This window comes from Neopsephotus bourkii, unplaced genomic scaffold (assembly GCF_033783945.1).
Source record: "Neopsephotus bourkii isolate Nb327-2 ecotype Australia unplaced genomic scaffold, CSIRO-AGI_Nbou_v1 NB_1451, whole genome shotgun sequence".
In the NCBI taxonomy this organism is placed as follows: Eukaryota; Metazoa; Chordata; class Aves; order Psittaciformes; family Psittacidae; genus Neopsephotus; species Neopsephotus bourkii.
In genome coordinates this window covers 90,903-105,535 of record NW_026901928.1, presented here as the reverse complement: position 1 = coordinate 105,535, position 14,633 = coordinate 90,903, and the positions used below count along the sequence as shown (strand labels likewise).

Below are 14,633 nucleotides of genomic sequence, written 5' to 3'. Positions count from 1 at the left end.
CCCAACTAATCCTCCCTCTGAAATGTTCACTCCCAAAATAATATATAAAGGGATTCCTTTTTTCCAGACTAGATACTGCAAAGGCATCATATGCATTAGATTGTCCAAATTCTCATCATGTTAGCACTCACTCCTTAATTTAAATGATTTACTTTTCCTTGCTTATAGCATGGGAGAGTTCTTACTTTTTTAGTTCAGATGAGTGATTTGACACAGGATTTAGGAATTATTCATAAATAAAGACACTACACATTAATAAACACTAAAATAAATATGGAAAATTGCATCATTCAAGTCCCTCATTTTTATACTGTAAGCTTGCCTTGGTTTTGAGAAGTACTTTGGAAGGCCAGTAGTAAATGTATTTCATACCTGATTTATTTTATGGTTCATAATTCTGCACTGGGAAGAAGCTTGAGCCTTTTCGTCAAACCTTGCTTCCTAAATTGTAAGAGTGACCTCTAGTGCTTTACCGCATAACTGTGTAATGCAAGTCTTTTTTGCAACGGTTTTAATATGCCTCCCTGTAAGCAACTGATTTAGTTTTGTGCCTAGTGCCAAATGCTATTAATGTGCAATTCAATTATCATGGTCTTGTGAAAATGGATGTATTCATAAACTGTACAATGCAGAATGATGAAGAGAATTAAAGCTGTGGCTGAATTGCAGCAGGGTGTTTAACAAGAGGAACTTAGTATTCATGTTCAGGGCTACAATATGCACTTGAGTATCAAATGAGATATCATTACTGAATGACAGCACAAGATCATTTTGGTGCTGCAGTGTGAACGTCTGGCTCACGGGAGCATGTTTAGTTTACAAACCATCCATATGTAAACCCCCGTGGCTGTAGATCCTTTGAGCACTTCAAACTTCTCTGCCATTGCACTCATGTTCCCAGGGAGCTGTCCCCTGACACTGGACTGTAAGGTTATTCCTGAACATTCCTTCTTGCTTTGGCATACACTTTCTTCCCAAAGATGCATTGCCCCTGCCCTCCCCATTCCTGTGATGCACAACCAGTGTCTGAATAGAAAAGGGGGAAAATATGCTCTGTTAAGATTATGAGCATCTGGCATTTAGGCTACTGTTCTATCACATGTATGCAAAATTAAATCCTTCAGCTTGCTGAAGCTGAATCAAATTGATCAAGAATAGCTCAGAACTAGTATTGAATGATAAAACCCATGAAAATTATTATTTGGTAAATTTTTACTTTTATTCTTAATATAAAGATAATTAATATAATCCAACACTGAAAACAGAGATTTTCAGGTATATGTCATATTGGCCTCCTAGATAGCAGACCGTCTTTAAAACTGTAACCACTACCTTTATTTTGCAAGACCACACTACTGGCTAACTCATTAAAAAAAAAACAAAAAAAAAAAAAAAACCAAAAAAAAAAAACCAACAAAACTTTCTGTTGGAACTGATAGTGTTCTCTTCTTTAGTCATGCATGAACAATATTCCCAAAGAAAGCAATGCAGAGACTATAAAGTCTTGCTACCCACGGTTTTCCCTGTTACATTTGTACTGCTCTTCAACTGCACAGTAATGTCCATTAGTTGTGTGCCAGCTCAATTTAGGAAATTGAAAGCTTTCAAAATTACAAATTGTTAAAAACCAAGTTGAAACAGTACACAATAGAAATCTGACAGTAATCTTCATGTAAGATGAAATTCCTTGGAAAATGCTGCATTTACAGTCAGAAAACAAACATTAAAATGGGGCTGAACATGCAACCCTTAGCAAAATGCTTTCAGATACACTTAGACTGTAGGTAAGCTTTAAAAACAATATTCTGTACAGAGACTCATGACAAAAATCTCTAGAAGGATTTTAGAACATTTTCAGCCTAGCAACTTGCTGTCATGATTTGAAAGCAATAAGCATTTTTCTCAAAAATATTATAAATGAAAATAAAATATCCCAAAGTTTTCAAAACACTGTGGTTTGAGTTTTAAATCGCATGCAATACGTACCTTTATTCCCTGCCATTGCCAGGTGCCAATCATGAACAGACAGAAGAAACAGCAGCTTCAAGATTTCAGTGACAGAATCCATGTTCACGGAGGCACTCAGAAGAGCCAGGGTATTAGGAAACAGCTGCTCTGTACTTCAGTCCTGCTCCTGCCTCTTCTCGCTGCCTCTGCCTCTTCTCACAGGGCTTCCCAGGGGCCAGACACCTCAATCAAATGCACTCCGAATCTCCTCACACATACGCACACACCTCCAAATCTGCTTTTCGCTGTAACAACAGCAATCTATGCAGAGCAGCAGCGAGAATCCCTCCTTCAGTTTCACAGGATCACTCAGCGCTGAACTGCCAGGCTCCCCGCACCGCTCGGTGGCTGAAGCCTCACTCACGCTCGCAGCGCGTCCTGGACACCCCTGGTGGTGACAGGTAGGAAATGTGGGCTCTGCTGAAACCCAGACAATGAGGCAGAGCAGCCAGCACATGAGCAGTGAGGCACAGCCCCTTTCTGGGTGCGTGCCCTGGCCGGTTTTGTTTTTTTGTTTGTTTTGGTTTTTTTTTTCTTTTTTTTTTTTTGTCATTATATTTTCTTTTTAATACCGTCTTTTCTTTTTTCCTTTTTTTCTTTTTTTTTTTTAATCTGTTTTGAGGAAGGGCAGAGGAAAGGTTTAGCTGCACATGCTGCCTTACTGTGGGGGTTTTTAGTGTGTTAATTTTGTACACTTTCAGCTGCAAGAGCCTTAGAAGTTCTAGATTTCTGAATGAACGCATTTTACCTGTAGTAGAGAACCTAAACTTAAAAGAGCAGTCTAGTTATACTTATGAAGTTAGAATAGGTCCAAATGATCATCTGCACCTCAGAAAACTGCACCATGAATATCCATGGTCAGGTTTATTGCTATTGTACTTTATGCTAAAAATAAACACATATAAATATGATTGTGCCAATCTTTCCCTAAAGATTTCAGGCACCAGTTACCCAAGTAAAGCACATTTTGCTTTCTACACTTTTGTATAAACTGGCCTAATGTTTGCACTTCCATTACATTGGGAAAGCGCTTCATTTGGAAAAAACTTTAGAGCCATTTCAGGTCATTATATTTAAACTACATCCTCAAAGTGTTTTCTGCAAAAATTGCTGTATATGTTAACTATAGAAAAATTATAGTCTCCAAGTCTAGTCCTCAAGTCTAGTCCTCAAGTCCCAATTAGAGAATTCCTGAGATTAATAAGGGGAAAGGCTGCACCAAAGGATCACATCAGTGGCTCCATCAGCTCTGCTTCTAGAAGATTTCCATTGTGCAAGCTGTCTTTATGTATGGCAAAAATTATTGTGACTATGTGCTACAAAAGGGTTTCATACTTCTTATGCTCAGATATACCAACAGTTTTTTCCATCTAAAAGGATTCTGGTGTTGGTGGGTCAGAACCTAGACTGGATACTGCTAAGTTTCCTTCTTGTGTGTTGCAGAGGCTGTGTAATTTAATGCAGATTGCCATGTAGAACGGTTTGGTGTCTCGAGCAGCTGTGGGATGGAGAAGAAATGTGAACCAGCCCCCAGAAACTTCTGAACTTTGTTTATTTAGATCAATTTCTTTACCCCTTGAAGAATGCTCTGATTCAACTAGAGAAGGAAGAGTAAGCTGTGTTTTGGTTTCATGCTACCTCAGCCAGCCTAATTTAGGTTTTATAAAAATATATTCAAGGCTCAATCAAAATATCAGGAATAAAAATGCAAAAAAAAAAATTTTTGAATGGTACTTAATGCTGATTTTGGTTACATTCGTTTTAAAACAGCAAATCAAGTTGATTAAGATTTAAAAGGCCTATTTCTGACCATCCTGGGCACAAGGATTATGCGGAAGTTAACATAATATATTGTGCATCCAGCCTTCCTCTCCTCCATACCAACTTTTATTTGTGGGAAAAAGGCATAAAGAAACAGTATTAAAAATTATGTAGATCATAAGCTCTCCTGAATCCTCTCTTAAATTATTAACTCTATTTCCAGAGTTTAGTACAATTATAGAGCAATTTGTCCATAAGGTGGATTTCTTTGTCATATAGTTCCTTGAGTTAATATTGACCTTCTGACTAAATTAATATGAGCATAAAAATATTCCTTGTGATGCATCTCATCTCTAAAGAATATCTCGTGAGATTGTCCTGGACTCTGCAGCTAGACAAAATTTCATGTTTAAAAATAGGACAAATATCACATAAAATATTGGCAAGGACATTCTGTGGAGTAGTTTTGCTTAGGATTAGCTCTAAGAACCTCAGGGCTTGAATTAGGAAGAATTGTTGTTCTGGTAATGTAATTCAAATTCAGTAAAAAGGCCAATGCCATTTCGGTAAATATTTGTCTTATAAAAAAAGCTTTCAGTCATGAAAAAAATAACATCTGGCAGAGAAAAGTCACTTCTTTTTTTTTTTGTCTGATTTACAAGTAATATATAGGTGGATATAACGTACTTTTATAATGATAAAAAAAAGTCTTAAAATAATATGCTGAAATGTGCACATACGTTTGTGCATGGATAGGCAGCATTACAGAAGTCTATACAACGGTGTGTATCTAGAATGTGAAGGTAATTATCTTCTTTATTCAGGGATGAATCTGTGGTATCTAGGAAGTACATAAGGTAACATAGCTTGCTTCACTCAGAATACTGCAACCTCTTCTCTGCTGTTGCATCATGAAATATCTCTCTCCTGCATCCATGAACTGTTTCTGCTCACTATAATCTTGCCTCTACTCCAGCATCTCTTCCATTCAATGTCCAGGATTGTTATTAATTTCTGAGCTCCTTTTTGTGGAACTCAAGTCTTTTCCACTCCTGTTTGGATGCATAGCTTTTTTACAAGTGTCTTTTCATGGTGGACTCTTATTTCCCTCACTCTTTCAGTGTTTTGTTTTCTTTCTCATCTCTTATTTTTGAAATTTCCCCTGTGTGACAAATTTCCTATTCATTTTATTTCCCTTAGAAATGTAACATTTTGTTCAACTGTTTTGATAAAGGATTTTTCCCAGTGGATCTACATGTATGTATTATTAAGAAAGACTGCAAGTGCCCAGCAAAACAACTATGGTTTGTTATAGATTCATCCTCACTGTTGAAACATCTGCAAAATTTGGTTGTGCAAGACTCAAGTTACTTGATTTTGGTGTTGCCAGCTTTCATTTACAAATGAAGGACTTTATAACGAAGTCTTTTTTCTTAGCAGACTCAAACTGATAGAAAAATAACTCCTCTTAAAAATTATTCTTACTATGACTTTTTTGTCTATAAAGAGGAAACACTTTTAAATTCATGCTAATGATACTCCTGGTACAGCTGTGATGTGCTTAAAACAATTTTAGAAGATGATAAAGACATAGGACAGTTATAAGATGTAGGCCAGGGAATGCAGTTTCCTCTGCTTCTGGCAGAAGGGAGACTTTGCAAGAGAGCAATTATTTTCATTTTCATTGCATCATCGTTATTCACTATATATATTGTTTAATGAAAACAAATATAATAAATGAATATTTGCTTATGAAGCACAAGACTGGAAGTAAGCAATGTCATCAGTAACAATACCAGCTGGATGAAGATATTTGTTTTAATCCATCCCAGTAAATCCCTCATGTTCCATAAAGTGCTTGGAAACCAGCAACCAAGCTGGAAATTAACAATTCACTTACCATCTTCTGCATCTCACCTTTCACTAACCCAGCTCTTATCAAGCCAACATTTTCTGCATTCAACCAGCTTTACTACTTTTCTTTATTTCAGGAGACTGGGGGGGGGGGGGGGGGGCGGGGGGGCCCAGAAAGAGAGATACAATTGTAAAATGAAAACGTTTCTGTTCTTTTCGTCCTATTTATTTCAGTTTTCTTGATACCCTCATCTTCCTCGTGGCCCTGATTAACCCTCCTTCTAGTGCCATCTGCTGCAGTTTTACTGTTATTACAGGTTTGTCTTTACAGCATCTAGTCGTATTATGCCGCTGGAGAATGTATCTTTTTAATGAAAATTGAGCTCTTTCAAGATCATGTAAAATCTGATTCCCAACATTATTAGCAGCCCTGCAGGAAAACACTGCTGTAATTGTCTGCAGGGACTGCAGAGATCAGAAATGCACAAAAACAAATATAAACCAAAAATAAATGAACAGAGCCACATTATTCTGGATGCTGGGTACACTAAAAATGATATTTGGAATAATTTTCAGCCATATGTAAGACAACATAAAATTCAAACCCTTCTAATACTACTACTTATATTTTTTTAATCATAGATCTCTATAATGTGGGTGACATTGAGTATAAAAAGCATGTCAGAAATAAAGGCAGTATAAATACCAGTCTTAACTTTTTTTTTTTTTTTTTCTTTCCAGTACAGGCAGAATAGTACAGTTTGTCTTCTGATTGCAAGGCTTCAAGTTTTGATTCATGCTGGGGCTTTTTTAAGGGGAAAAGAAAAGCTATCTCTGTGCAGTGCATCTTACAAATTATTGCAGCTAAAAATGACTTCATTAGGGATTTAAGACCTATTTCTTCCTTGGTTGAGACACAGAACCCAGAACAGGTCAGACATGGCAACATGCACCTTCAGGGGAAGAACATGCTCACTTTACAATGTTGTAATTCTGGGTTTGAAGGATGGAACAGGAAGTAAGGCTGCACAGACAGTTTGAAGTGATGCTGCACAGACAGTTTATCTGTTGTTGCTGTCCGATCATTCAGATTTCTCACCTGAAAGGATGCAGTGGAAATCCTGGAGGAATCTTTTTGGAGGTTTTGTGAAAATAGTTTCTTTTAGCCTCTGTGAATCTTTTCATTTCACAGTCAAGAGTTTTATTCCTTCTGCAGCAAACACTGTGTGTAACATGGCTTCCAACACAGGAAATCACAGTTTCAACATAGGGCACTGGAGAATTAATTAATGAATATTTTAATAAACGTTTTTAACAATTTTACATGTGAAGGGAGTAATTTGTAAATGGATAACAAAAAAAGTAATTTGTACAAATAAAAAAAATAGGAGGATAATAAAAGGAAGCAAGAAAACAGTCCTGAATGACTTGATACTAAGCTACTTTGATGTTTCTTGTCTCAGGTGGAGCATGTCTTGAAAGCCAGGATAATTAAAAAAATGGGAATTGAAAGGGAACAGTGAAGTCATAAAACATTACATGGATTTATTACTAAATTTATTACTAAAACATTACTAATTTGACAGGTCTCTTAGATACCTGAATCCTTCCTAAAGGAAAGAAATACAGATTCTTGCAAAAGAATACATTTGGAATAGAATAAAATTATGATATTTCTTTGATACTGTAGAAAAAACATGGAATATAGCAGAGTATGTGCAATGAGTAAAACAGAAAAATGGTAATGGAAAGGAAAAAAATATAATTAAAGTAGAAACTTTTTTTAATATATTGATTTGTGGCCACAGTACAAATAGAAGAAATGGGCTTGCGAGGCTGGCAGTTTGAGAGATGTTTCAGAAAAAAGGTGTGGGAAAGGTCTATGGTATTATACACATGCACAGGATGACCTTCCTGAAGAATAAAAATTAAACAACATGGAATAGTAAAATATAAAGAATTTGCATTATATAAGGCTGATAATGATGATATAAGCTTCTAATATGATTGAGCAAAAAAAAAGAAAGATCAACTGTAACACTTGCCAGCGAGTTGTTTGTAGTAGAAATGCAGTACAGTAGTATGTTACAATAGAAAGAAAGTTTTCTGAGCTGGGAATGGAGTGAGAGCCGAAGGGCCTGACAAGAAATGAACAAAGGATCCAGACAATCCATGGTTTTGTGCTGTTGTGATAGGTTTAGAAACTTGAATTTGAAAATCTTCAGGGGTGGTAAAGAACCCAGAACTCAAGATTCATACCCTGGATTGTGACTTCAAACACCAGAAGTTCTAGAAAACTTTTCAGATAATGAGATAAACCCTGCTACATTTTCCAAAGGAGACAATTGAATCTCGGTGAAATCTCTCAGTTGTGAGTCCTGTTTGATATAGGAATGTAGAATCAACCTGTGAAGGCTTAATCTATTAAGATTACACCTTACTTCAGTGCTTCATATGGACTAAATGGAGTTATTGCCCACTGACTGTTTTGGTTGGTGAAATTCTCATTCACAATTAGTGAACCATTCTGTGATTCTACATAAGTGTACCAATTCACCAGAGAGGTGATTTTTACATAGCTTTCACCTAGTAGCAGTCTGTGGTTTTAAGATGCAAATTAACATTTGCAATGTGAATCATAGGTAATTACTACACTTGCTATATTAATGTATATACATTATGAGCTTGTGCACTCACTCCCAGTGGGTGGTGCCGGGCTGGAAGCAATTGAGGCCCACGTGTCCGTCCCGCCCCTCCCCAGGGGCTCCCCCCCTTCCCCACTCCCAGAGGGATGGGGAGGAGAATCGAAAGAATGCAACTCCCACAGGCTGAGATAAGAACAGTTTAGTAACTAAGGTATAACACAAATCACCACCACTACCACCACTAACAACAATGATAAGAGATAATAGCAAGGGAAAAGAGTACAATACCACCCGCCGAACCATGAGTCCTACCCGGCAGCCCTCTGTCCTTCTGTGTAACTCCCAGTTCCCCCCTGGGCATGACGTGCTGTGGTATGGAATACCTCTTTGGTCAGTTTGGGTCAGACATCCTGTCTCTGCTTCCTCCCGGCTTCCCCTCCTCCCTGGCAGAGCATGAGGCTCACAAAGTCCTTGGCCAAACCAAAACATCATTTTTATCAGCTTTATTCCCATCCCGAAAGTCAAAACACAGCACTGCACCAGCTACCAAGAAAGACAAAAACAATGACTGCTAGTGCTAAACCCAGGACACTCTGAATCTGTTCTCCACCCAACCTATAGCTGTGCCTGGGATTGCCCTGACCCAGGTGTAGGACCTTGCACTTCACATTATTGAACTTCATGAGGTTGGCATAGGCCCACTTCTCAAGTATGTCAAGATTCCTCTGGATGGTATCCTTTCCCTTGAGTCTATCAACTAAACCACACAGCTTGGTGTCATTGGCAAACGTGCTGAGGGCACAATCAATCCCATTGTCCATGTTGCCGACAAAGATGTTGAACAGGATCAGTTCCAACACTGACAGCTGGAGACCACTCTTCACTGGTCTCCAGTTGGATGTTGAACCATTGACTGCAACTGTTTTCGTGCAGCCATCCAGCCAATTGTGTATCCAGTGGGTGGTCCATCTATCAAATGGATGTCTCTCCAGTTTAGAGGCAAGCACATTGTGCAGGACAGTGTTGAATGATTCTCACAAGTCCAGATAGATGACATCAGCTGCTTTGCCTCTATCCATCAGTTTTATAGCCCCATCATATAAAACTCAGCAAATTGGTCAGGCATGATTTGCCCTTAGCAAAGCCATGCTGGCTGTCACGAATCACCTTGTTGTTTTTCATGTGCTTTAGCATGCTTTCCAGGAGAATCTGCTCCATGATCCTGCCAGGCACAGAGGTGAGATTGACTGCTCTGCCATTCCCTGGGTCTTCTATATTCCCCTTCTTGAAAATGGGGGTTATATTTCCCTTTTTCCAGTCATTGGGAACTTCACCTGATGGCCATGATTTTTCAAATGTGATGAGCAGTGGCTTAGCAACTTCATCTGCCAGCTCATTCAGGACCCACTGATGGATTTTGTCAGGCCCTATGGACGTGTGCATATTCAGGTTCCTCAGACCTGATCCTCTCCTACAGTAGGCCTGAGGCCTTCATTCTCACAGTCCCTGCATCTGCCTTCCAAGACTTGAGTGGCATGGCTAGAGCACCTGCTGGTAAAGCCAGAGATGAAGCCATGGAGAACCTCAGCCTTCTCCAAATCCAGGGTAGCCAGTTCTCCCATTTCCTTCCAGAGAGCCCCCACGTTATCTCTAGGCTATAGTTATATTGCTCTTTTGTTAGCAAGATACCTATAGAAGCCCTTCTTGTTATCCTTGACACCCCTGGCCAGACTCAATTCTAACTGGGTCTTAGATTTCCTGACCTGACCCCTAGCTTCCTGGACAATGTCCTGCATTCATCCCAGGCTGCCTGCCCTTGCTACCACTATCCATAAGCTTTTTTCTTTTTTTCTTCTGAGTTTGCTCAGCAGCTTCTTAACCATTTATGGAGGCCTCCTGGCCTTTTGCCACATTTCCTTGTTGTTGGGGTGTAACGCTCCTGAGCTTCAAGCAGGTGATCCTTGAATATTAGCCAGCATTCTTGGGCTCCCCTGCCACTTGTAACCCTTTAAACAGTTAATGAAGTTGGAAACTAAGACTAGGCCTAGCCTCACCAAGGCTCCACCAGGAGTTTGGAAAGCATTGAACATCCTCCACTCAAGGGGAGTCAACGAGACCCTTTTTCATCTTTTGTTTCTATAAAAATTGTTTTAGCTTGATTTTACCTCATTTTTCCTTGTGTATTTTATTCATTCAGGAAGCAATAGGCTGAACCTTGCTATCAAATTTTGTTAAGTCACACTTTTATAAAGGCATATGAAAACTACTGTTGCTTATACCTTTGATGGGGATTCTTAGAGCTAGCCTAAAGATCTCATTTAGCAGCAGAGAGTAAAGGTGGTTTCAGGACTAGTGAGTTGCTGAATTCAGTATCACTGCAGTTTGGGAAGCAACATCTGACTCAGAAGTCTTTGATAGCTTTTGACCTTGCCTTAAATGGCTCGTACTTCTTCAGGAAAGGTGTGACAGCAAAGCATACTCAATGGTCTATGCTAGATTAGTGCCAACATTGTTTGTTTATGCTTTTTGTCTTATTAAAAGAAACTGAAATTTTCAAGTTAACAATTTCCAAAGGCTGGGAAAACACATTTTAAGCCAATAACCAAGTCAAGTTATTTATTTTAATAAGCCAAAATACATTGATATTCAAGATTAATAATTATTTAAGTGTCATATGTGGTAACAGAATTTTAAGCATAGACATTTGCTCTGAAGATGTTTCTAGACTTTAGCGGTTATGTGTTTTAGAACCGCTTTTCTTTCAAAGGCTCAGTTTTCTGGCTTACTAAAACTCACATTGATAGCTGTGTGGCTGACTGGAAAACTGATGTATAGTCCTGTTCACAGATGTAAGAGAGACCATTTAGTAGTGGTTTTGTTGTGTGGAACAAAACATCCTGAAGTTCTGGCACTTAGCTTGTGTTAGGTAAAATTAATACATTCTTGAAATATCATTTAATAGGGAATTTTGAAACCAAATCCACATAAAGGTTTCATTGTCAGTAGTTCTTTTCTATGCACACATTAAAAGGAAAGAGTAAGTATTATTCATATGGAGTTGCAAATCAGTAAGAGCTCATTCCACTCTCTAAAGTCCCAGGTTTTTATTATCCCTATTTCCCATACAAGTTATACAAGAAATAAAAAGCTTATTATCATTTGCATTGCATTTAGGGTGAAATCGGTGTGCTCAGCTCGCTCCCCGAAATGTCTGTACAGCAATGCAAGCAGCAGGGGAAATAATCAGGAGAAGTTAGAAACCTGTGTTAAGTCAGGAGATTATGACCTGGTGGCAATTACAGAGACGTGGTGGGACAGCTCACATGACTGGAATATAGTCATGGAGGACTACGTCCTTTTCAGGAAAGACAGGCCAGCCAGGTGGGGTGGTGGGGTTGCTCTTTATGTGCAAGAGCAGCTACAATGCACTGAGTTCTGTCCAGGGACAGATGATGAGCAAGTTGAGAGTCTGTGGGTGAGAATTAAGGGGGAGGTTGGCAGGGGTGATACTGTTGTGGGTGTCTGTTACAGGCCACCAGATCAGGGTGAGGAAGTTGACGAGGCCTTCTACAGGCAGCTGAGAGCGGCCTCACAGTCACAGGTCATGGTGGTTGTGGGGGATTTTAACTTCCCTGATGCTTGCTGGAAGGACTACTCGGCAACCCAGCCGCAGTCCAGGAGGTTCCTCCAGTGTATGGATGATAGCTTCCTCATGCAAATGGTGGATGAGCCAACCAGGAGAGGTGCGCTGCTGGATCTCATCCTCACTAACAAGGAGAGTCTGGTCTAGGCAGTGAAGGTTGAGGGCAAGGCTGAATGAAGGTAAAGGGGCCCAAGATAGTTGGTTGGCATTCAAGGACTGCTTTTTCCGAGCTCAAGATCAGAGCATCCCAACACGTAGGAAGTCAAGGAAGAGGGCTGGGAGACCTGCGTGGCTACATAGGGAATTGTTTGATATGCTAAAGTGGAAGAGGAAAGTTTACAGGTCATGGAAGGAGGGGCTGGCCACTTGGGAGGAATATAAGGCTGCTGCTAGAGGATGTAGGAAGGCAGCTAGGATGACTAAGGCCTCCTTAGAATTAAAGGTGGAGAGAGGGGTCAAGGACAGCAGAAGGAGCTTTTTCAAATACATGGCAGATAAAGCTAACACCAGAGGCAATGTAGGCCCACTGATGAATAGGATGGGTGCCCTGGTGACAGAAGATACAGAGATGGCAGAGTTACTGAATGCCTTCTTTGTCTCTGTCTACTCTGCCGGAGGCAGTCCTGAAGAGCCCTGTACCTCTGAGACCTCAGATGAAGACAGGTCAACGGAGCGGTTTGCCTTAGTCGATGAGGAATGGGTTAAAGACCAGTTGAGCAATCTGGATATCCATAAATCCATGGGTCCAGATGGGATGCACCCGCGGGTGCTGAGGGAACTGGCGGAGGTCATTGCTAGACCGCTCTCCATCATCTTTACCAAGTCTTGGGAAACGGGAGAGGTGCCTGAGGACTGGAGGAAAGCAAATGTCACTCCAGTCTTCAAAAAGGGCAAGAAGGAGGACCCGGGTAACTATAGACCAGTCAGCCTCACCTCCATTCCTGGGAAAGTGATGGAACACCTTATCCTTGGTGCCATCTTAAGGCATATCAAGGATAAGAGGGTTATGAGGGGCAGTCAACATGGCTTCACCAAGGGGAAGTCATGCTTGACCAATCTCGTAGCCTTTTATGAGGAAATAACACGGTGGATGGATGATGGTAGAGCGGTGGATGTGGTCTACCTTGACTTCAGCAAAGCGTTTGACACAGTCTCCCACAGCATCCTCGCAGCTAAATTGAGGAAGTGTGGTCTGGATGATCGGGTAGTGAGGTGGACTGTGAACTGGCTGAAGGAGAGAAGCCAGAGAGTTGTAGTCTATGGGGCGGAGTCTAGTTGGAGGCCTGTATCTAGTGGAGTGCCTCAAGGGTCAGTACTGGGACCAGTATTATTTAATATATTCATCAACGATTTAGATGAGGGAATTGAGTGTACTATCAGCAAGTTTGCTGATGACACTAAGCTGGGAGGGGTGGCCGACACGCCAGAAGGCTGTGCTGCCATCCAGCGAGACCTGGACAGGCTGGAGAGTTGGGCAGGGAATAACTTGATGAAATATAACAAGGGAAAGTGTAGAGTCCTGCATCTGGGCAGGAACAACCCCAGGTTCCAGTATAGGTTGGGGAACAACCTGTTAGAGAGCAGTGTAAGGGAGAGGGACCTGGGGGTCCTAGTGGAAGACAGGATGACCATGAGCCAACACTGTGCCCTTGTGGCCAAGAAGGCCAATGGCATCCTGGGGTGTATTAGAAGGGGGGTGGTTAGTAGGTCGAGAGAGGTCCTCCTTCCCCTCTACTCTGCCCTGGTGAGACCTCATCTGGAATATTGTGTCCAGTTCTGGGCCCCTCAGTTCAAGAAGGACAGGGACCTGCTGGAGAGAGTCCAGCGCAGAGCAACTAAGATGATTAAGGGAGTGGAGCATCTCAAACAATGATAGGACAAGGGGCAATGGGTACAAACTGGAACACAAGAGGTTCCACTTAAACCTGAGAAGAAACTTCTTCTCAGTGAGGGTGACAGAACACGGGAACAGGCTGCCCAGGGAGGTTGTGGAGTCTCCTTCTCTGGAGACATTCAAAACCCGCCTGGACACATTCCTGTGTAACCTTATCTAGGTGTTCCTGCTCCGGCAGGGGGATTGGACTAGGTGATCTTTTGAGGTTCCTTCCAATCTCTAGCATACTGTGGTACATCTAGCATATTGTGATACTGTGATTTGCATTCAGAAAGTGCATGATGAAGTTGCATTTCAAAACACAGCAAAGCCAGTTGCATACTTAATTTGTTTCTTCCCTATTATTAAAGCATGAAAACACAAAAGCAGGGAACAATGATGAAACATACTAAACTTGACATATATGGGATTAATGTCTGATCATGTACAACATACAAATGAATAAGCAGATCCATCAGTATGGATATCCATCAGCCACTACACTGGCTATGATTTTGTTCAGTCTTCTACAAGTACTTTTTACTAAGGACTTTATAAGAGTAAAAAATGCCATCCTTTTGTAATCCGTGTTTATCAGATACTGGACAAATACTGACTTGTATTACAGTGGCTGTGTGTTTAAGTTTTTAAAAGGGTTACAGGAGAAAGGAGAGAATTTTCCAGGTGAAGAAAGTGCTTATCACTGGTATAGATGACTTTCATTGTACTGCCATCTCTGTATGAGCACCCACAATAAAAACAAAACTGAGGGTTAAAGAGAGTATATAGGACTGCTTTTAGCTTGCTTTAATTAAAGTTGGAGAATTTCTGCAGAAGGCAACAACAGACA

At 40.5% G+C, this 14,633-nt stretch overlaps 1 protein-coding gene across 2 annotated transcripts in view; it reads right to left on the bottom strand.

Annotated features, from left to right (window-relative positions):
* CNTNAP4 (contactin associated protein family member 4) overlaps window positions 1–2,452 on the bottom strand; it is a 240,696-nt gene extending 238,244 nt beyond the window's left edge. The window contains exon 1 of one of the 2 annotated variants that reach the window (XM_061368831.1): window positions 1,987–2,452. In XM_061368831.1, coding sequence (XP_061224815.1) covers window positions 1,987–2,068 — 82 coding nt within the window. In that variant the 5' untranslated portion in view covers window positions 2,069–2,452. The remainder of the gene's footprint in view (window positions 1–1,986) is intronic. The other variant, XM_061368830.1, reaches the window with a different exon arrangement.
* Between the last annotated feature and the right edge of the window lie 12,181 nt (window positions 2,453–14,633).